The 14332-nt window shown below is 42.4% G+C and overlaps 1 protein-coding gene across 3 annotated transcripts; it reads right to left on the bottom strand.

Moving 5' to 3' along the window:
- Nucleotides 1-2586: 2586 nt before the first annotated feature.
- Nucleotides 2587-11667, bottom strand: CCDC43 (coiled-coil domain containing 43). Of its 3 annotated transcripts, none has more exons than XM_070393965.1 (5): nucleotides 11436-11667; nucleotides 9797-9884; nucleotides 7763-7898; nucleotides 6410-6468; nucleotides 2587-4150 (listed from the first exon to the last, which is right to left on the bottom strand). In XM_070393965.1, exons 1-5 carry the CDS (start codon nucleotides 11637-11639, stop codon nucleotides 3963-3965), a joined length of 675 nt encoding a protein of 224 aa, XP_070250066.1. In that variant the 5' UTR covers nucleotides 11640-11667; the 3' UTR covers nucleotides 2587-3962. The 3 variants fall into 3 exon arrangements, with proteins under 3 accessions (XP_070250066.1, XP_070250067.1, XP_070250068.1); XM_070393966.1 differs by having other exon boundaries at nucleotides 6357-6468; XM_070393967.1 differs by lacking the exon at nucleotides 2587-4150 and adding an exon at nucleotides 4713-5451 and having other exon boundaries at nucleotides 6357-6468.
- Nucleotides 11668-14332: the final 2665 nt, after the last annotated feature.

Consider the following 14332-nt stretch of genomic DNA (forward strand, 5'->3'; position numbering starts at 1 on the left):
ATGAAATTTAATTGAACTATCCTTGACTAGAAACACTGATGTTTTAAATGTTGGTGTTTTTCCTAGTTTTAGAAATCCTGGTATAAAAAGAGTGTAATCACACCACATAAATTTTCTTTAGATGATGTGCGGAAGAAACTGATTGAGAGAATTCAGGAGTAACTGTGGGGAGAAACATTTTGATCACTGATATGCCTTAGAACTACCAAATTAATTACACTGAAGGTAGTCAAATAAAATAGATCACCCCACCACAGTCACTGCATAGAAAGTGGTTAAGTTTGACATAAGACATGTTGGATGTTATAACAAAATTGTACTAATTTAGTCTCTCAGGAAAAGAAAATAAATTATTTTGTTGAAAATATTTGGTTTCATTTTTTACATTTGTATTAGTTTATAACGAAGAGTCACTCATGTCAGAATACCAAATTTCAGCCCTGGCTGGTTTAGCTCAGTGGATAGAGCATCCACCTGTAGACTGAAGGGACCCGGGTTCGATTCCAGTCAAGGGCACATGTCTGGGTTTCGTGCTCAATCCCCAGTAGGGGGCGTCCAGGAAGCAGCCAATCAATGATTCTCATCATTGATGTTTCTCTCTTTTCCTCTCCCTTCCTCTCTGAAATCAATAAAAATATATTTTTTAAAAAAACACCAAATTTCATTTAACTGATAAAAACTGGTTTTAACTTTTCGATTTCATTACATTTAACACATAAGTAAAAATGTTGGTAGACTCCCTCACCGGTTTGGCTCAGTGGATAAGGGCGTCGGCCTGCAGACACAAGGGTCCCAGGTTCGATTCCAGTCAAGGGCATGTACCTTGGCTGCAGGCACATCCCCAGTAGGGGGTGTGCAGGAGGCAGCTGATCGATGTGTCTCTCTCATTGATGCTTCTAACTCTCTATCCTTCTCCCTTCCTCTGTAAAAAATCAATAAAATATATTTTTTTTAAATGTTGGTGACAAACCAATATCATTCAGATTATCTTTTAATCTAACCTTACCTCCTTCAAGATGAAACTTCTGCTCCCACTTTATGCTGATCCAGGCAAACTAGGGTAAAAATTCTGGGGAAGCTTTGACATGATAGTGGTCAAAATGAAACATTAGTCTATTAACAAAAACCAAACATAAAAATTCTTTGAAATTTCATTAATCATGTCACCCTGTAGATAATTCTCAAATTAGTTGGTTGTCCCTTTCTATGGTATACCTGCTAATGGATGGCTCTTATGTATTGTACTTCTGAATTACAACCTACGAAAATTTTATAAACTTAATATCACACAAAGCCTTGTAGTGAAACTGATAAAATTGATGCTCCCATCATTTCTAATCCAAAAGAATTTGGCATATACTCAAAAATTTTTAAAAATTAGAAAAAGCTACATAGAAGCATGGAACGGATTGTCAAACCTCAGAGGGAAGGTGAGGAAGGCTAGGTGGGTGGGAAGAGATCAACCAAAGAACTTGTATGCATATATGCATAACCCATGGACACAGACAATAGGGTGGTAAAGGCCTGGGGTAGGGGATAGGGACAAGCTAGAAGAGGTCAATGAGGGAAAAGGGGGGACCTATGAATATTTTCAACAATAAAGATTTTTTAAAAATAGGAAAAGTACTTTTTATAAAAGTGAGTGAAAACTACCTTGAATTATATCAGTGTTTTTCCCATTTGAATGGGAATTATTACTGAAATCCCAAATGTGGCTTTAAAGTATCAATCATACCATGTGATATTGTTTAAAATTTGTCTTTTGCAATATTGAACATTTTAGATGTAAAGGATTTGTTAGCACTTGAGTTAAATGAATAAACTTAAAGCCTAATGAACTAAAAAAATAATAATAAGCCTAATGAGCTGATCTTTTTTTTTCTGTTTAAACATTAGTTCAAGTGTACACTTAACATACATTGAGCCAAAAGACATTAATGGGTTCCAAAAATTGCCAGCCCTGAGGCTCTAATCAAAAACCATGGAAGCTTCTGCTTAACTCCACACAAAGAACCCAAAGAGCAACATGCCATGGTCTAAATGGACTTGTGCCATACCACTTTAAAAGAGCAGATATAAGCTAGCAAACAACAAAAAGACTGGCCATGCAGCCAAACACCACTGATCATAAACACCAAACTAATGCATACATAATAGCATCCCAGAAGAAAGAATTAACTGCTGCTATAGCAGATTGAAACAAGTACCCTTCAGGGGTCCATGGATATAACCCAACTCTGATCCAGAGACCCAATCAAGGTGAGACTCAACCAAAAATAAGGATTTACTAAATTAAAATACACGCTCTCTGTAAACACAGGCTATTGCTGCTGCCACATAAAGCTCTAAAATTCCAACAGTACTTCAAAGCCAATTTACTGACTTTCCAAAATACAAGGTAATCTTTCTGATCTCCTAATACCCAACCTCACAGAAAGGAAATCTGAGGCAGAGAATTTATGGATTTCAGGAAGTTCTGCTTGTAGAAGTTATTAGGGCTAAGCATAAAGTAAAATTCAACACATTCCTAAGCACAGAATTCATCTCCATAGGTAGCTGAAAAGAATCAGAATAAATCAGAAGACATTGATTTAAATAAAGTTTATTTTTTAAAAAGGTTATTTAATTTTGTGAATGCCACAGTTATAGGAGTGTATAGTGGTAACACATCTTTTCCTTAACCATGCTTTTTACCTTCTGCACAAAGGTAAAAACTTTTGTTAATCTCAATGGTATAAAACAGAGGTCAGCAAAATTTTTCTCCAAAGGTTCAGATAGCAAATATTTTAGGCTTTACAAGCCACATAAGGTCTCTGTCATATATTCTTTATCACCCCTTTAAAAACATAAAATCCATTGTTAGCTTGCACCATACAAAAACAGACTAGGCAAAATTTGTCTTGCAGGCAGTAATTTGCTGACCCCTGGTATAAAATATCTACTTTGTTTTGTTGGAGAAATTGCTCTCTTCAGACTTCTTGACAGTCTTGCCTGAAGGAGAAAGGCCTGATTTCAAATTGAATGTAATTTGTGACAAAAGTAGAAATGGAGAGTTCCTGCTCACTTTTGACTCTCCCAAGCAATTTTCCCACTCACTCACTCAATTAATTTGTTGAGCACCTACTATGTACACTCTTAAATATCTTTGTGTTAACAGAGATTTCCAGTGTTTCTTCCTGAAAAGGCAGTTCCTCTACACCTGTAATTATCAGGTCTTTATACTCGTGTTTTAGGGCAAATCAGGACTAAAATCTCTACTAGCAATCAAGAGGAATCTAGCTAACAATGATATCCTTGCACACAATACTGACACACCCTTCTTAAAATCACATCCTAGAGGAAAATTATAACTATTATTACTTTAAAAAGATACTTCCTTTCCTCCCATGGGGTACTTTTTTTTTAAAAAATTCTCAAATCTAGAACATCCATCAAATAATTTCTCATTTTCCTAGTTTGTTGCCATGCAACATAAAGTCTGACTCTTCATTAGCTTTCTATTTGAGTCTTAAAAATAATACATTTAGGAGTGAATAGTACTTCTGAAGCAATTTACACTCCCACATTTCATCTCAGGGAAGGAGTGGTCATGATTCTGCTCCTTCAGGATAAAAACTGTAACTGTCAACTTTCTGAATATTCCTGCTAGTTTATCCAAGGTGAGGGAAGACTTTTGAAAGTGGCCAAAAGGAGCACAGCACTTCCGTACTAAAATAGAAAGGTTGCCCCCACTCCAGATCTTTGGTACTGATAACTACAACAACCTGAATACCCAGCACAGAAACATGGAACATTTTGTAATTAGAAGTGTTTGTGATTTTCCTTTTGACCATGTAAACAAAAGGGGAAATGCCTTGAGAAACCACTCTGCAATGTTCTCTCATTTCTCTTAAATTACTCATGTGCACAACCAGTTCTCCCTTAGATCAGTTCACGAGGAGGAAGAAGAGAGTTGACCGAGGTTATCGCTTTCGTTCCCCTTTTTGTGTCCTTTTCTTTTCCTTTTCCTTGCGCTCCTGCTTGGCTAATTTGTCCTTTTCCCTCTGCAGCTTGTCCTGTTCCTTCTTCCTTTGGGACTCATCTCGAAGCGAGTCTCGCTCCAGTTTTCGGGCATTGAGGACATCTTCCACATTGGTATTTCGGAACAGAACTACAATGAGTTAAGGGATTAGGGCAGAGGTCACACAGGCCCAGCTACTGCTCTCTCTCTCTCTCTTCATTCTTGCTGTTTACTCTATATGCTGAGTCTTGAATACTTTCTACCTATTCCTAGTTGTTGTTGTTTTTTTTTAATCCTTGTTTATCTTTGGTCTAATGGGAAATCCTACAACTATCGTTACAAAAGTTAAAAACTAACCCTCAGAATAAAAATCTATTTCAGCCCTAGCCGGTTTGGCTCAGTGGATAGAGTGTCGGCCTGTGGACTGAAGGGTCCTGGGCTCGATTCCGGCCAAGGGCACATGCCCAGGTTGTGGGCTCGATCTCCAGTGTGGGCGTGCAGGAGGCAGCCAATCAATGATTCTCTCTTACCATTGATATTTCTATCTCTCTCTCCCTCTCCCTTCCTTTCTGAAATTAATAAAGAAATATATATTTTTTAAAAATCTATTTCAGACTTATCTAAATATTTTATGAAAATAAAATTTCATTCTAGAGTAAGAACCTATATCATTCAATGGCAGAATATTGTTGTAGTATCTATGCTAGTTTTAGTGAACAGAGTATTAATATAAATGGCAAAATTATTATGTACTTGGCACTGTTAAAATGCTTGAAGAGTAAAATAAGTTGCTTAATCTTATTATATCAATTTGTTTTCCTAGATCACTAAAGCATTAATGAAACCATGTTCTATTAACCACAAACTCTAAATTTATAAAATAGTAAGTTTAGCCACAGTTAGAAAATACCCAGCCAAAAACTTTACCCTTCATTTCTTATGACTTTAAAAACATAACCTGTTACTACCAGACAAGCTCTTCTCTACTCTTAAAACATAACTTTTTCTGCCCTAACCAGTGTGGATCCATGTTTAGAGTGTTGGCCCATGCACTGAAGGGTCTTGGGTTCGATTTCCAGTCAAGGGCACGTACCTAGGTTGCAGGTTCGATCCCCAGCCCTGGTGGGGGCACATGCAGGAGGCAACCAACTGATGTGTCTCTCTCACATCAATTTTTTCTCTCTCTCCCTCTCTCTGTCTACCCCCTACTCCTTTCCACTCTCTCTAAAATCAATGGAGAAAATATCCACGGGTGAGGATTAAGCGAAAAAACAAAACCTTTTCTGCTTCAGTGCTTTAAAGTAAATGTCTCCCTAAATTACCCAGGTCCCCCAGATAATCCACCATATTTCTCACCTTTATGAAGGGGGATTTCTAAATCCACGTTCTCTGGGAAGCTTCTCGTAAGTGATTCTGCTCTTAGGGGCTTTCCTTAGCACATATGTCTCAATCTGTCCATATCGGGTTGGGGAAAGTAGGTTAACAGTTGTAATACTAATAAATAATAAAGAATAAACTCTGGCCCAGCCAATGTGGCTCAGTGGTTGAGCCTGGACCCATGCCCCAAGAGGTCACTGGTTCAATTCCTGGTCAGAGCACATGCCCGGGTTTTCAGCTCCATCCCCACCAGGGGGGGTGCAGAAGCCAGCCGATCAATATTTCTCTCTCATCAACATTTCTGTCTCACTCTCCCTTCCTCTCTCTCTAAAAATTAATAAAAATGTATTTTAAAATAAATAAACTCTGACCCTGGCCGGTGTGGCTCAGTTGGTTGAAGCATCGTCCCACAAGCCAAAAGGTCTTGGGTTCAATTCCTGGTCATGGCAAATACATACACAGGTTATGGGTTCAATCCCAAGGTTGGGGCACATACAAGAGGCACCTGGTCAATGCTTCTCTCTCACTCTATGTTTCTTTCCCTCCCTTCCTCTCTCTCTAAAATCAATAAAAACATACCCACGGGTGAGGATTAAAAAAAGAATAAACTCTGTGTTTTGAGTACTCACAACTGTAAACCTACTTTTGCCCACCTCACCTCTGTGTTTTTAGCTTAAAAGCATTTGGTGTTTGTGCTCTCTTTCCAACAAATAAGGTCTTTGAGGACAAAGACCAAAACTTCAGTATTATTTTAACTGCTTCCACAGTGCTGGGAAACCAGGGCTGTATCCAGAGAGTACAGATTCTGATTTTCCCTTAGAAATCTTTCCTCTAAGCTAACCCCTCACAGTACATGTGAACATGTCTTCTTTGGGGCAAGTTCTTGCTAAATTGACCACGTAGGGCTGTACTAGAAATGGGGCTCACAATGCTGGCCTGACATGAGAGCCCCAACAATGACAGCAAAATAAAAACTGACCCTCAAGAGCATTCTGTGGAGAAGCACCTGGGGATGGACACAGAGAAGGATACATTTGTCAGAACCAATGTTCATTGTGGTGGCACCTGAATCATCCTTCTCATCTGCTTCGGTAAGTGATGTTAAGGAAAATCAGATGGAAAACAAAGGTTAGCACATCCCAACTCAACCTAAGAAAACATTCAATAAACTGATGGGTAGGAAAGGCACAATGAATGGAAGGACACTGTCAGGGATGTGGTAGTAACCCAGGAGCGTCATCTTTAGAAGTCTCAACTTAGGGAAGATTGTTCAGAGCTTCCATAAGATCCTTATCTCTTGGAGGCTGAAGAGAAACTTAAGCTGGTGGGTGGACTGCCACAGCACCTGGAAGCCAGGGGATGAAGAGATGGCCTCTAAAACAGTGGTTCTCAAAGTGTGGTTCCCAGAACTCCCTGGAAACTTGGTAGAAATGCACATTCTTGGACCTGATTCTGGATCTACTAAGTCAGAAAATCTGGTAAGGAGAGCCCAGTAATCTGCGTTTTAACAGGTCCCCCAGAAAACCATTGCTTAAAACACTCTCTTACAGCCCAAGAAATGAGATTTTGTAACTGGAACCATAGCTCTGCCAAACCTAGCAAAAAAAATCATGAGGAGAAACTAGAAGAGAAGTTGACCCAAAAGAGCCTAAGAATTTTTTCCTAAACTCGTGATTAGGCGGCTGACACTTCTGGTATGATATCCACTCCATTCAAGAGGGCTCAGTAAGCTGAAGCTTTTCCTAAACAAATGTCAAAGTCACAGGGAACAAAACCTGCCCCTGCCAGCAACACTTTCTTTTCATGCAGTATCCACTCAAATTCCAGGTTTCTCCTGGTGTTACTCAGGGGCTCAGTCTCACTTTTAACTATGTGGTCACTGGAATTCAAATGAAACTGGTCCAAATTTGGGAATCCTTTACCCCAAAATATCCAGGTTCCAGTCCTGGTTTTACCACTAACTACATGAATGTCTCTGATCACCCATCCATTTGCTGGGCATCAGTTTCCTTATCAACTGTGAAAGAAATAAAGACTATGAAGGAACATGTAACTTTCTGTGCAGTAAGTTACATGGTACTGCAATGGAAAGTAAAGAACCACAGCTATATCTTATTTTCTAATATAAATGGTCTATTACTAAGGCATTATTTGTTTTACACTGAGGTTTTCAGAAACATACTTAACTATGTGATAAAAAATGTAAGTCTGGTGTCAGCTACTCCAACTTCATTCCTCACGCCCACAAAAGGCCACAGATCACTGCCATTTTAGAGAAAATTAAGCTACAGAGGGGGATTGGCAGCCTCCCAAAGCTCATAACAAACCAGCAAACGCTTCTGGCTTGAGCCACAGGAAATGGTGCTGAGACTCCACAAAGGATATTCTTCTTCATCTGTCACATCAGCATACTGGGCCAGGAGGGCAGCTTTTCTCTGCTTCTCCTCTTCTGACACCATCCTGGGCTTCACCACAATCTGTGCCTGTTTCTCAATTAGGGTAGCAATGGCCTGTACCTCGTCTGGGAGGTGGCGGAAGGGGAGAGAGGGACAACAAGGTTGTATGTGAGAAAAAACAAGCTCACCGAACCACTAGTCCACCCAGGTAGTGCTTGGAGTAAAGGCCATGGCATCTGCTGACTCCTGAGAGCCCTGGGGTTCAAAGGAGGTGCCGATGAGAAAGGCAAGGGAAGGCCATGCAGGCCAGGCTTTAGGTCTCGTATCTGTCTTCAATCAGAGCAGCCCTGATTTTACTTGTTTTCTATATTGAAGTTCCGCTGCTTTAAAAAAAAAAAAAAGAGGTTGAAAAGCACTACATTCAAACCATAGGAAATTAAGCCTCTAAACATGCATCTTTCTCCCCTCTCAACCCAGAAACCTCAGAAGGAATCTAGAATCAACTTACGCTGGTCCCTTTCATGACGATAATCATACCAGGTGAAGTTCTTGGATTATTTTAAAAGAAAATCAACTATTATGTTCTCCATTCTCAAAGAAGGAGGCAATAGTGCCAAGTAGTGGTTCTCAAGCTTAGCTGCATATTAGAATCACCTGGGTGGAACTGGAGAGCATTATGCTAAGCGAAATAAGCCAGTCAGAGAAAGATAAATATCACATGATCTCACTCATATGTGGGATATAATGATCAACATAAACTGATGAACAAAAATAGATCCAGCCCTAGCCAGTTTGGCTCACTGGACAGAGCATCGGCCTGGGGACTGAAGGGTCCCAGGTTCGATTCCGGTCAAGGGCATGTACCTTGGTTGCAGGCACATCTCTAGTAGGGAGTGTGCAGGAGGCAGCTGATTGATGCTTCTCTCTCATCGATGTTTCTAACTCTCTATCCCTCTCCCTTCCTCTGTGTAAAAAACAATAAAATATCTTAAAAATAGATCCAGAGACAAATGGCAGGAGAGGTGGGGGGCTTAGAGATCAACCAAAGGACTTGTATGCATGCATATTAGCAAAACCAATGGACACAGACTCTGGGTGGTGGGGGCTTGCCCTTGGGTTGGGAATGACTGGGGAGGGGGTCTATCGGGGAAAAAGGAGACATATGTAAAACTTCAGACAATTAAAAAAAAAAAGAATCATCTGGGGAAGCTTTTAAAAAATACCAACACCTGGGACTCAAAGCCAAAGATGTTTATGTAACTGGTTCATGGTGTGGAGCAGGCACTAGCATTTTTTTGAAATATATATTTTATTGATTTTTTACAGAGAAGAAGGGAGAGGGATAGAGAGTTAGAAACATCAATGAGAGAGAAGCATCGATCAGCTGCCTCCTGCACACCCCCTATTGGCAATGTGCCTGCAACCAAGGTACATGCCCTTGACCGGAATTGAACCTGGGACCCTTCAGTCCCCAGGCCAACGCTCTATCCAGTAAGCCAAACCGGCTAGGGTGGCACTAGCATTTTTAAGAGTAAATCAAGTAATGCTAAAATACAGCCAAGACTGAGAACTACTAGTATAGATAGTTTAGAATAGATTCTCTTTAAGTTTGGCTTTAATTATTTGAGTTTTCTGCATCCTAATGCTGAGTAAATTCACTTACTTCTTTTTCATTTTAAAGGGTTAAGGGCTTAGCTGAATAAAGCAAAAGACCAATCACAATGTGTGTTATGAAATGAGAATATAAAAAAGGTGATCCTATGTCTGCAATGCAAATCTACAAGGGGCAGTGGAAAGAGGGTTAAAAAGAAAAAAGAATAAATCACAATGAAGATAATTGTGGTCAGCTGAAGTGAAAAAGTAGCAAGGGGAAAAGAAAACCAATTTCAGTTAAAAAGTTAAAGCTGTTTGCCAGGTTAAACTACCTTAGGGAAAATGAGTATTCAATGGAGAAAACTGAAAACTCTCTCCCTGACAGCAAAGATTATTGGAAAACACAATAGAGGCTAGACATCAGAACTACCTTCTTTTTTCACTTTGGTGACAACATTCTGAGTTTCTGACCATCGTTCCACAATCTCCTTGCATATGGTAAGAAGGGAATCTTCTTCCTGGGTGGAAAAGTAGACCGATTAATTAATTTCCTGGAGAGCCCTCAACCTGAACAAAGCCTATGCAGAGGGCATAGCTGGTGATGAGAAGAAACCACGAAGAGGGTTTGGGAACCACAGAACAGAAAGTATGTTTCTCTTTCAAGGCGCTGGATACAGAAGTAATCCTGTGTGTGAGTCCCAGAATCCACACCTGCCAGGTCAAGGGCTCCCTGTTCATCCTGCCAAGATCCAGAGGAAAGGATCCCCACCAACTCAGGGCAGTCCTCCTCATGCTTTTGGAGCAAAAATCTATTGCCTACGTCAAAACCTTTCTCCTCTGTGAAATCTTCTTTGGCCAATATATCCAACTCAGTACATTCTCCAAGGTTTATCACTTTCATGCCAAGAGACTGTAAAGAGTCTAAGGCAAATTCATGCCTGTCTTTACCAGCAGACATACAGCTCCAAATAATGACACCACGAAAAAAAACAGGTCAAGAAATTGGTACCAATGGGTACCCAAGTTACTTCAACTTATTTTTCAGAGAGTCTTTAGAAACTTCCCAGCTGGAAATAAAAACTAACTTAAATTGCTTACCTCCTACTCTTTCCCTGTACAACCTATAATGTCAGGGTCCAAGAAAAGAATTTATTCTGCTGTGTTGGATTTCCACTGACCTTATGAGCTGCATCACAAGCTGTGTTAAGACTTACCCAAAAATAAGTAAGCCAGTCTCACCAGACCATGCGCTGGGGCCCTGGCCAGAAGGTCCCCGGGACAGCTGCATTAGTGTTATATTTCAACCACGTACCTGATCCATCAACTACCCTTTCACCAAGTTAAGTGTTAGTAGAGATGACAGCAGCAGAAATGATCAGGAAAAGCAGACAGTTTGGTAACTGACTACTGAAACACAGCTTAAAGCACACATTTCTGAATTCTTGAATCTGCCTCTAAGAGTAAGTGCCAAGTTTATCTTTCTTTTTTTAAACTCTGATCTTTTATTCCAACTCCAACTCACTCCCCCCTCCCTCATCCCACCCCCAAACACAACGACTATTGCATTTGTAAATACTATAAAGGATAAAGCACAATATTAGCTTCAGTTCTGCCTGGGCATGAAAAGACCTCTACCCCCAAAATAGGAACCGAGAGAGGCCTTTGTCAGGGGCCAGTGCTGGGCACTTGCCTCTTAAAGGACAGACACACCCCAGAGCACTTTCCTCCCCGCTCTGCACGCTGCCAACGGGTGGGAATGAACTGGTCGTTAGGTGTTCATGGTACAACTCCGATTTAGACATTTCAACGCCTTCCGAATACTCACCCACAGGCATCCGACAGAGCCTTGTCCCCAGGAATAAGGGAAAGCCATTTCTCTCTCTAAGGACCTATAACCTTCCTGGTTCCCCAAACCCTGGAGAGGGGGTCACCCCCTTCCCCATGGCCCGGAACTCCAGAAGAGCAGTCCTCTCCCAGGTAAGACCCACCAATCCTCGGGGACTCTGGGTAGGGGGACGGGGACACAAAGTCCTGACGGGGGCTGGCCAGCAATGAGTGGGGCTCCTCACCAGGAAAGCAGAGAGAATGCCCTGCAGAGCGTCCAGCTTCTCTTCCTCCTCCTCCTCCTGCAGGACACCCAGGATGTAGGCGCCGTAAACAGCTCGGTCCGCTCCCAGCGCCTCCAACCGTCCATCCAGCCAGGATCCGAAACAGCTGCCCTCCCCACTGCCTTCGCCGGAGGCAGGTGCGTCCACTTCACTGGGCGCCGCCATCTTGGGGTCAGGGTCCTGCCAACCCCTAGGGCGCCTACCACAGTGCCTGACGGGCCGCGCCGCGGGCGCACTGCGCATGCTCACAAAGGAAACTCGCTCCTGCGCGTGGAGCGTAGAACTCCGTAGTCCATAGTGACTCGCCTTGGCGTCTGGTGACTTCTCAATAGAGCGCGCCTTGGCCAACAGGGTCAGGTGGTCTCTCTGGAACCCTGGCAGGCGGGTGTTCTTAGCAGACCTTTTTACAGTTGGGGAAGTTCAAGGAGATTCAAGTCACTTGGCCAAAGTCAAGCAGCTAATAGCAGGACTGGAACTCCGATTCCAGCGCTTCGGCCCACCTCCCACTCCCACGCAGCTTTCAAGCTGCTCCCCTAACAAGACTCAGGTTTCAGGAAACCTTCCTGATTCCGTGCCGCTTGTTTTAAGACCACGCCTGTGTGTGGCGATTGCTTCTCTGCACTTAACATGCGGTATTTAACGCAGAGCCCGACCTATAGGGAGTGCTGATCAATGAACGGGCAACCTCAAGTCATTTCTTTCAGTCATTCAACACTTTATCCTTCGCCAGGCACTGTGCTGAGAGCTTCTGACGCATTGTCTCTTGTAATCCTTCCAACAACCCTGAGGAGATGCTTTCATCGTCCACTAATTGAAGATAAGGAAACTGGGACACAGAGTCACAACCACAGGAAACCTCACCAGAGACCAGAGCTCCAGAACAGCAGCCAAAGCCCTGCTGACTCTGCGAGACACCTGGCTCTGGGCTAAAATGAATTACCCAAGAACCTGAGTTGGCTTTCCCTGAACTACTGGCAGGTCACTGACCTGACTCCTTCATTCACTCAATATTTATTGATTACCCACAGCATGTCATTGCTCTTAGGCACTGAAAAGATAAAAATGAATGTCACAAAATCTCTGCTCTCAAAGGACCTCCAATCCAGTGGGAATAGACATGTTTAAACTAATAATGACAATATAGGGAGATAAATGTGTTAATGGAGCTTTTTCTAATGAAGGTTGCAGTATGATGTCTAGGAGATTAGGTTAAATTTGCCTGTTGGAGTAGGGTTGAAAGCTGTGAAAGTAGGGGATCCAGAAAGGCTTGCTAGTGGAGATGGGACTTACACTTTTTGAAGAATAAGAATTCTTTAGACAAAAAGACTGGAAGAGAAGAGCAACAGACCCATATACAGGGGTCATGCAGGAGGCAGCTAATCAATGATTCTCTGTCATCATTGATGATTCTATCTCTCTCTCCCTCTCCCCTCCTCTCTGAAATTAATAAAAAATATATTTTTAAATGTTAGAAGGACATTCTGATTGTGCATGAAGAATGGATTGTATTGGGGAGAGATAGGAAGCTACTCAAGAATAGAAGTAGTGTCAGAAATTGACCCAGTACTTCGGACAAGAAATTATAGTGGCCTGGACTAGGGTAGTAGCAGTGGTCTAAAGATGTACTTTGGAGTTGGTAGAACTTGTTTTTAGAGTGGGGGTGGGGATAAGGGAAAGTACTGAAAGATAACTTCTAGGTTTGGGTTTGAGCAACTAAGTAACATTTACAGAGATGGGGAAGACTGGGGCGGGGGGGCAGTGGGGAAAATGTTCTGTTTTGAACATGTTAAGAATGAGATGCCTATTAGATATCCACCGGGAAATGTCCAATAGGCACTTGAATATATAAGTCTAGAGATCAGGGGGGAGGTCAGAACTTGGGATAGAAATTCTGCAGGCACTAGCATAGGGCTGAATTGTAAAGCCATGGAGTCACATGAGGTCATCCAGACAATGTTAACAGGGAAGAGAAGAGGGCCCAGGGCTAAGGGCTAAGGGTAAAGCCTTGGCTACTCCAACATTTATAGGCAAAACAGTACCTTTGGATCCAGCAATGGAAATTGAGGAGGAGCCACTGAAGTAAGGTGGAAAAGGTAGAAATGGAAGCAAAAAGAAGAAAGTGTTCCAGAAGGAGGAGGAGTCTGTTTCAGTGTTCTAAAAGTCGGATAGGATGAGAATACCAAAATAGCCATAGAATTTGGGACCATGGAAGTCCCAGTTGACCTGCATAAGTATAGTTTTATAGGAGAGGTGAGGATCAAAGTCTAATTCGATGAGTTGGGGAAAAGATGGGAGGTGAGAAATGTAGACACCTCTTCTGAGAAACGTTTGGTTGGATGGGTAAGTAGAGAAAAGGGAGGGGGTCAAAGATGTGAAGATGACATGTGTATGAGAAATCGTCAAGCTGTACATGCTCGGTACGTGTTAGGCTTCTCTTATTATTTATCATCGAACTCCTAGGGGTTTCACAGTAGCTTGTGTGAAGAATCAAGCTGGGGCCCAGCTTGCTGGCTGTGAAGGCTCAGAATATCTCCAGCCAATAAACAGACCAGAGAGAAAGCGGAAGAAAAACGAAGGGAGCTGTGAAGCATGTTGTCCTCCCAGGGCCACCGTAGGGCAGTCTCAGCGCTATTACATCGTTCTAGGGGCGGAGCCGGGAGGAAATTTAAAACGAAGCGGCGGCGGAGGCACCCGGAGGGTGGTACCTGATGTAGTCGCCGGTCCGGCCGGGCTCGGGGCTGGGATGAGCCCATAGGGTCCGCGGTGGTAACAGAGCGGCCTTGAAGGAGGAGCACGGAGGCCGAGAAAAGCCGGATATTTGGGGGAACCGGGAAAGGGTACGCATGCCGGCTAGGGGA

Source organism: Myotis yumanensis, unplaced genomic scaffold (genome assembly GCF_028538775.1).
Source record: "Myotis yumanensis isolate MYYU_CA2020_CCGP unplaced genomic scaffold, mMyoYum1.0.hap1 SCAF_16, whole genome shotgun sequence".
Lineage (NCBI taxonomy): Eukaryota > Metazoa > Chordata > Mammalia > Chiroptera > Vespertilionidae > Myotis > Myotis yumanensis.

Coding starts and splice junctions, on each gene's coding strand:
- CCDC43 (XM_070393965.1), bottom strand. CDS start 11,639: ATGGCGGCGCCCAGTGAAGTGGACGCACCTGCCTCCGGCGAAGGCAGT. Junction 9,885..11,435: donor GCATTCTCTCTGCTTTCCTG/GTGAGGAGCCCC, acceptor TTTTCCACCCAG/GAAGAAGATTCCCTTCTTAC. Junction 4,151..6,409: donor GAACATTGGTTCTGACAAAT/GTATCCTTCTCT, acceptor AACTCATTGTAG/TTCTGTTCCGAAATACCAAT.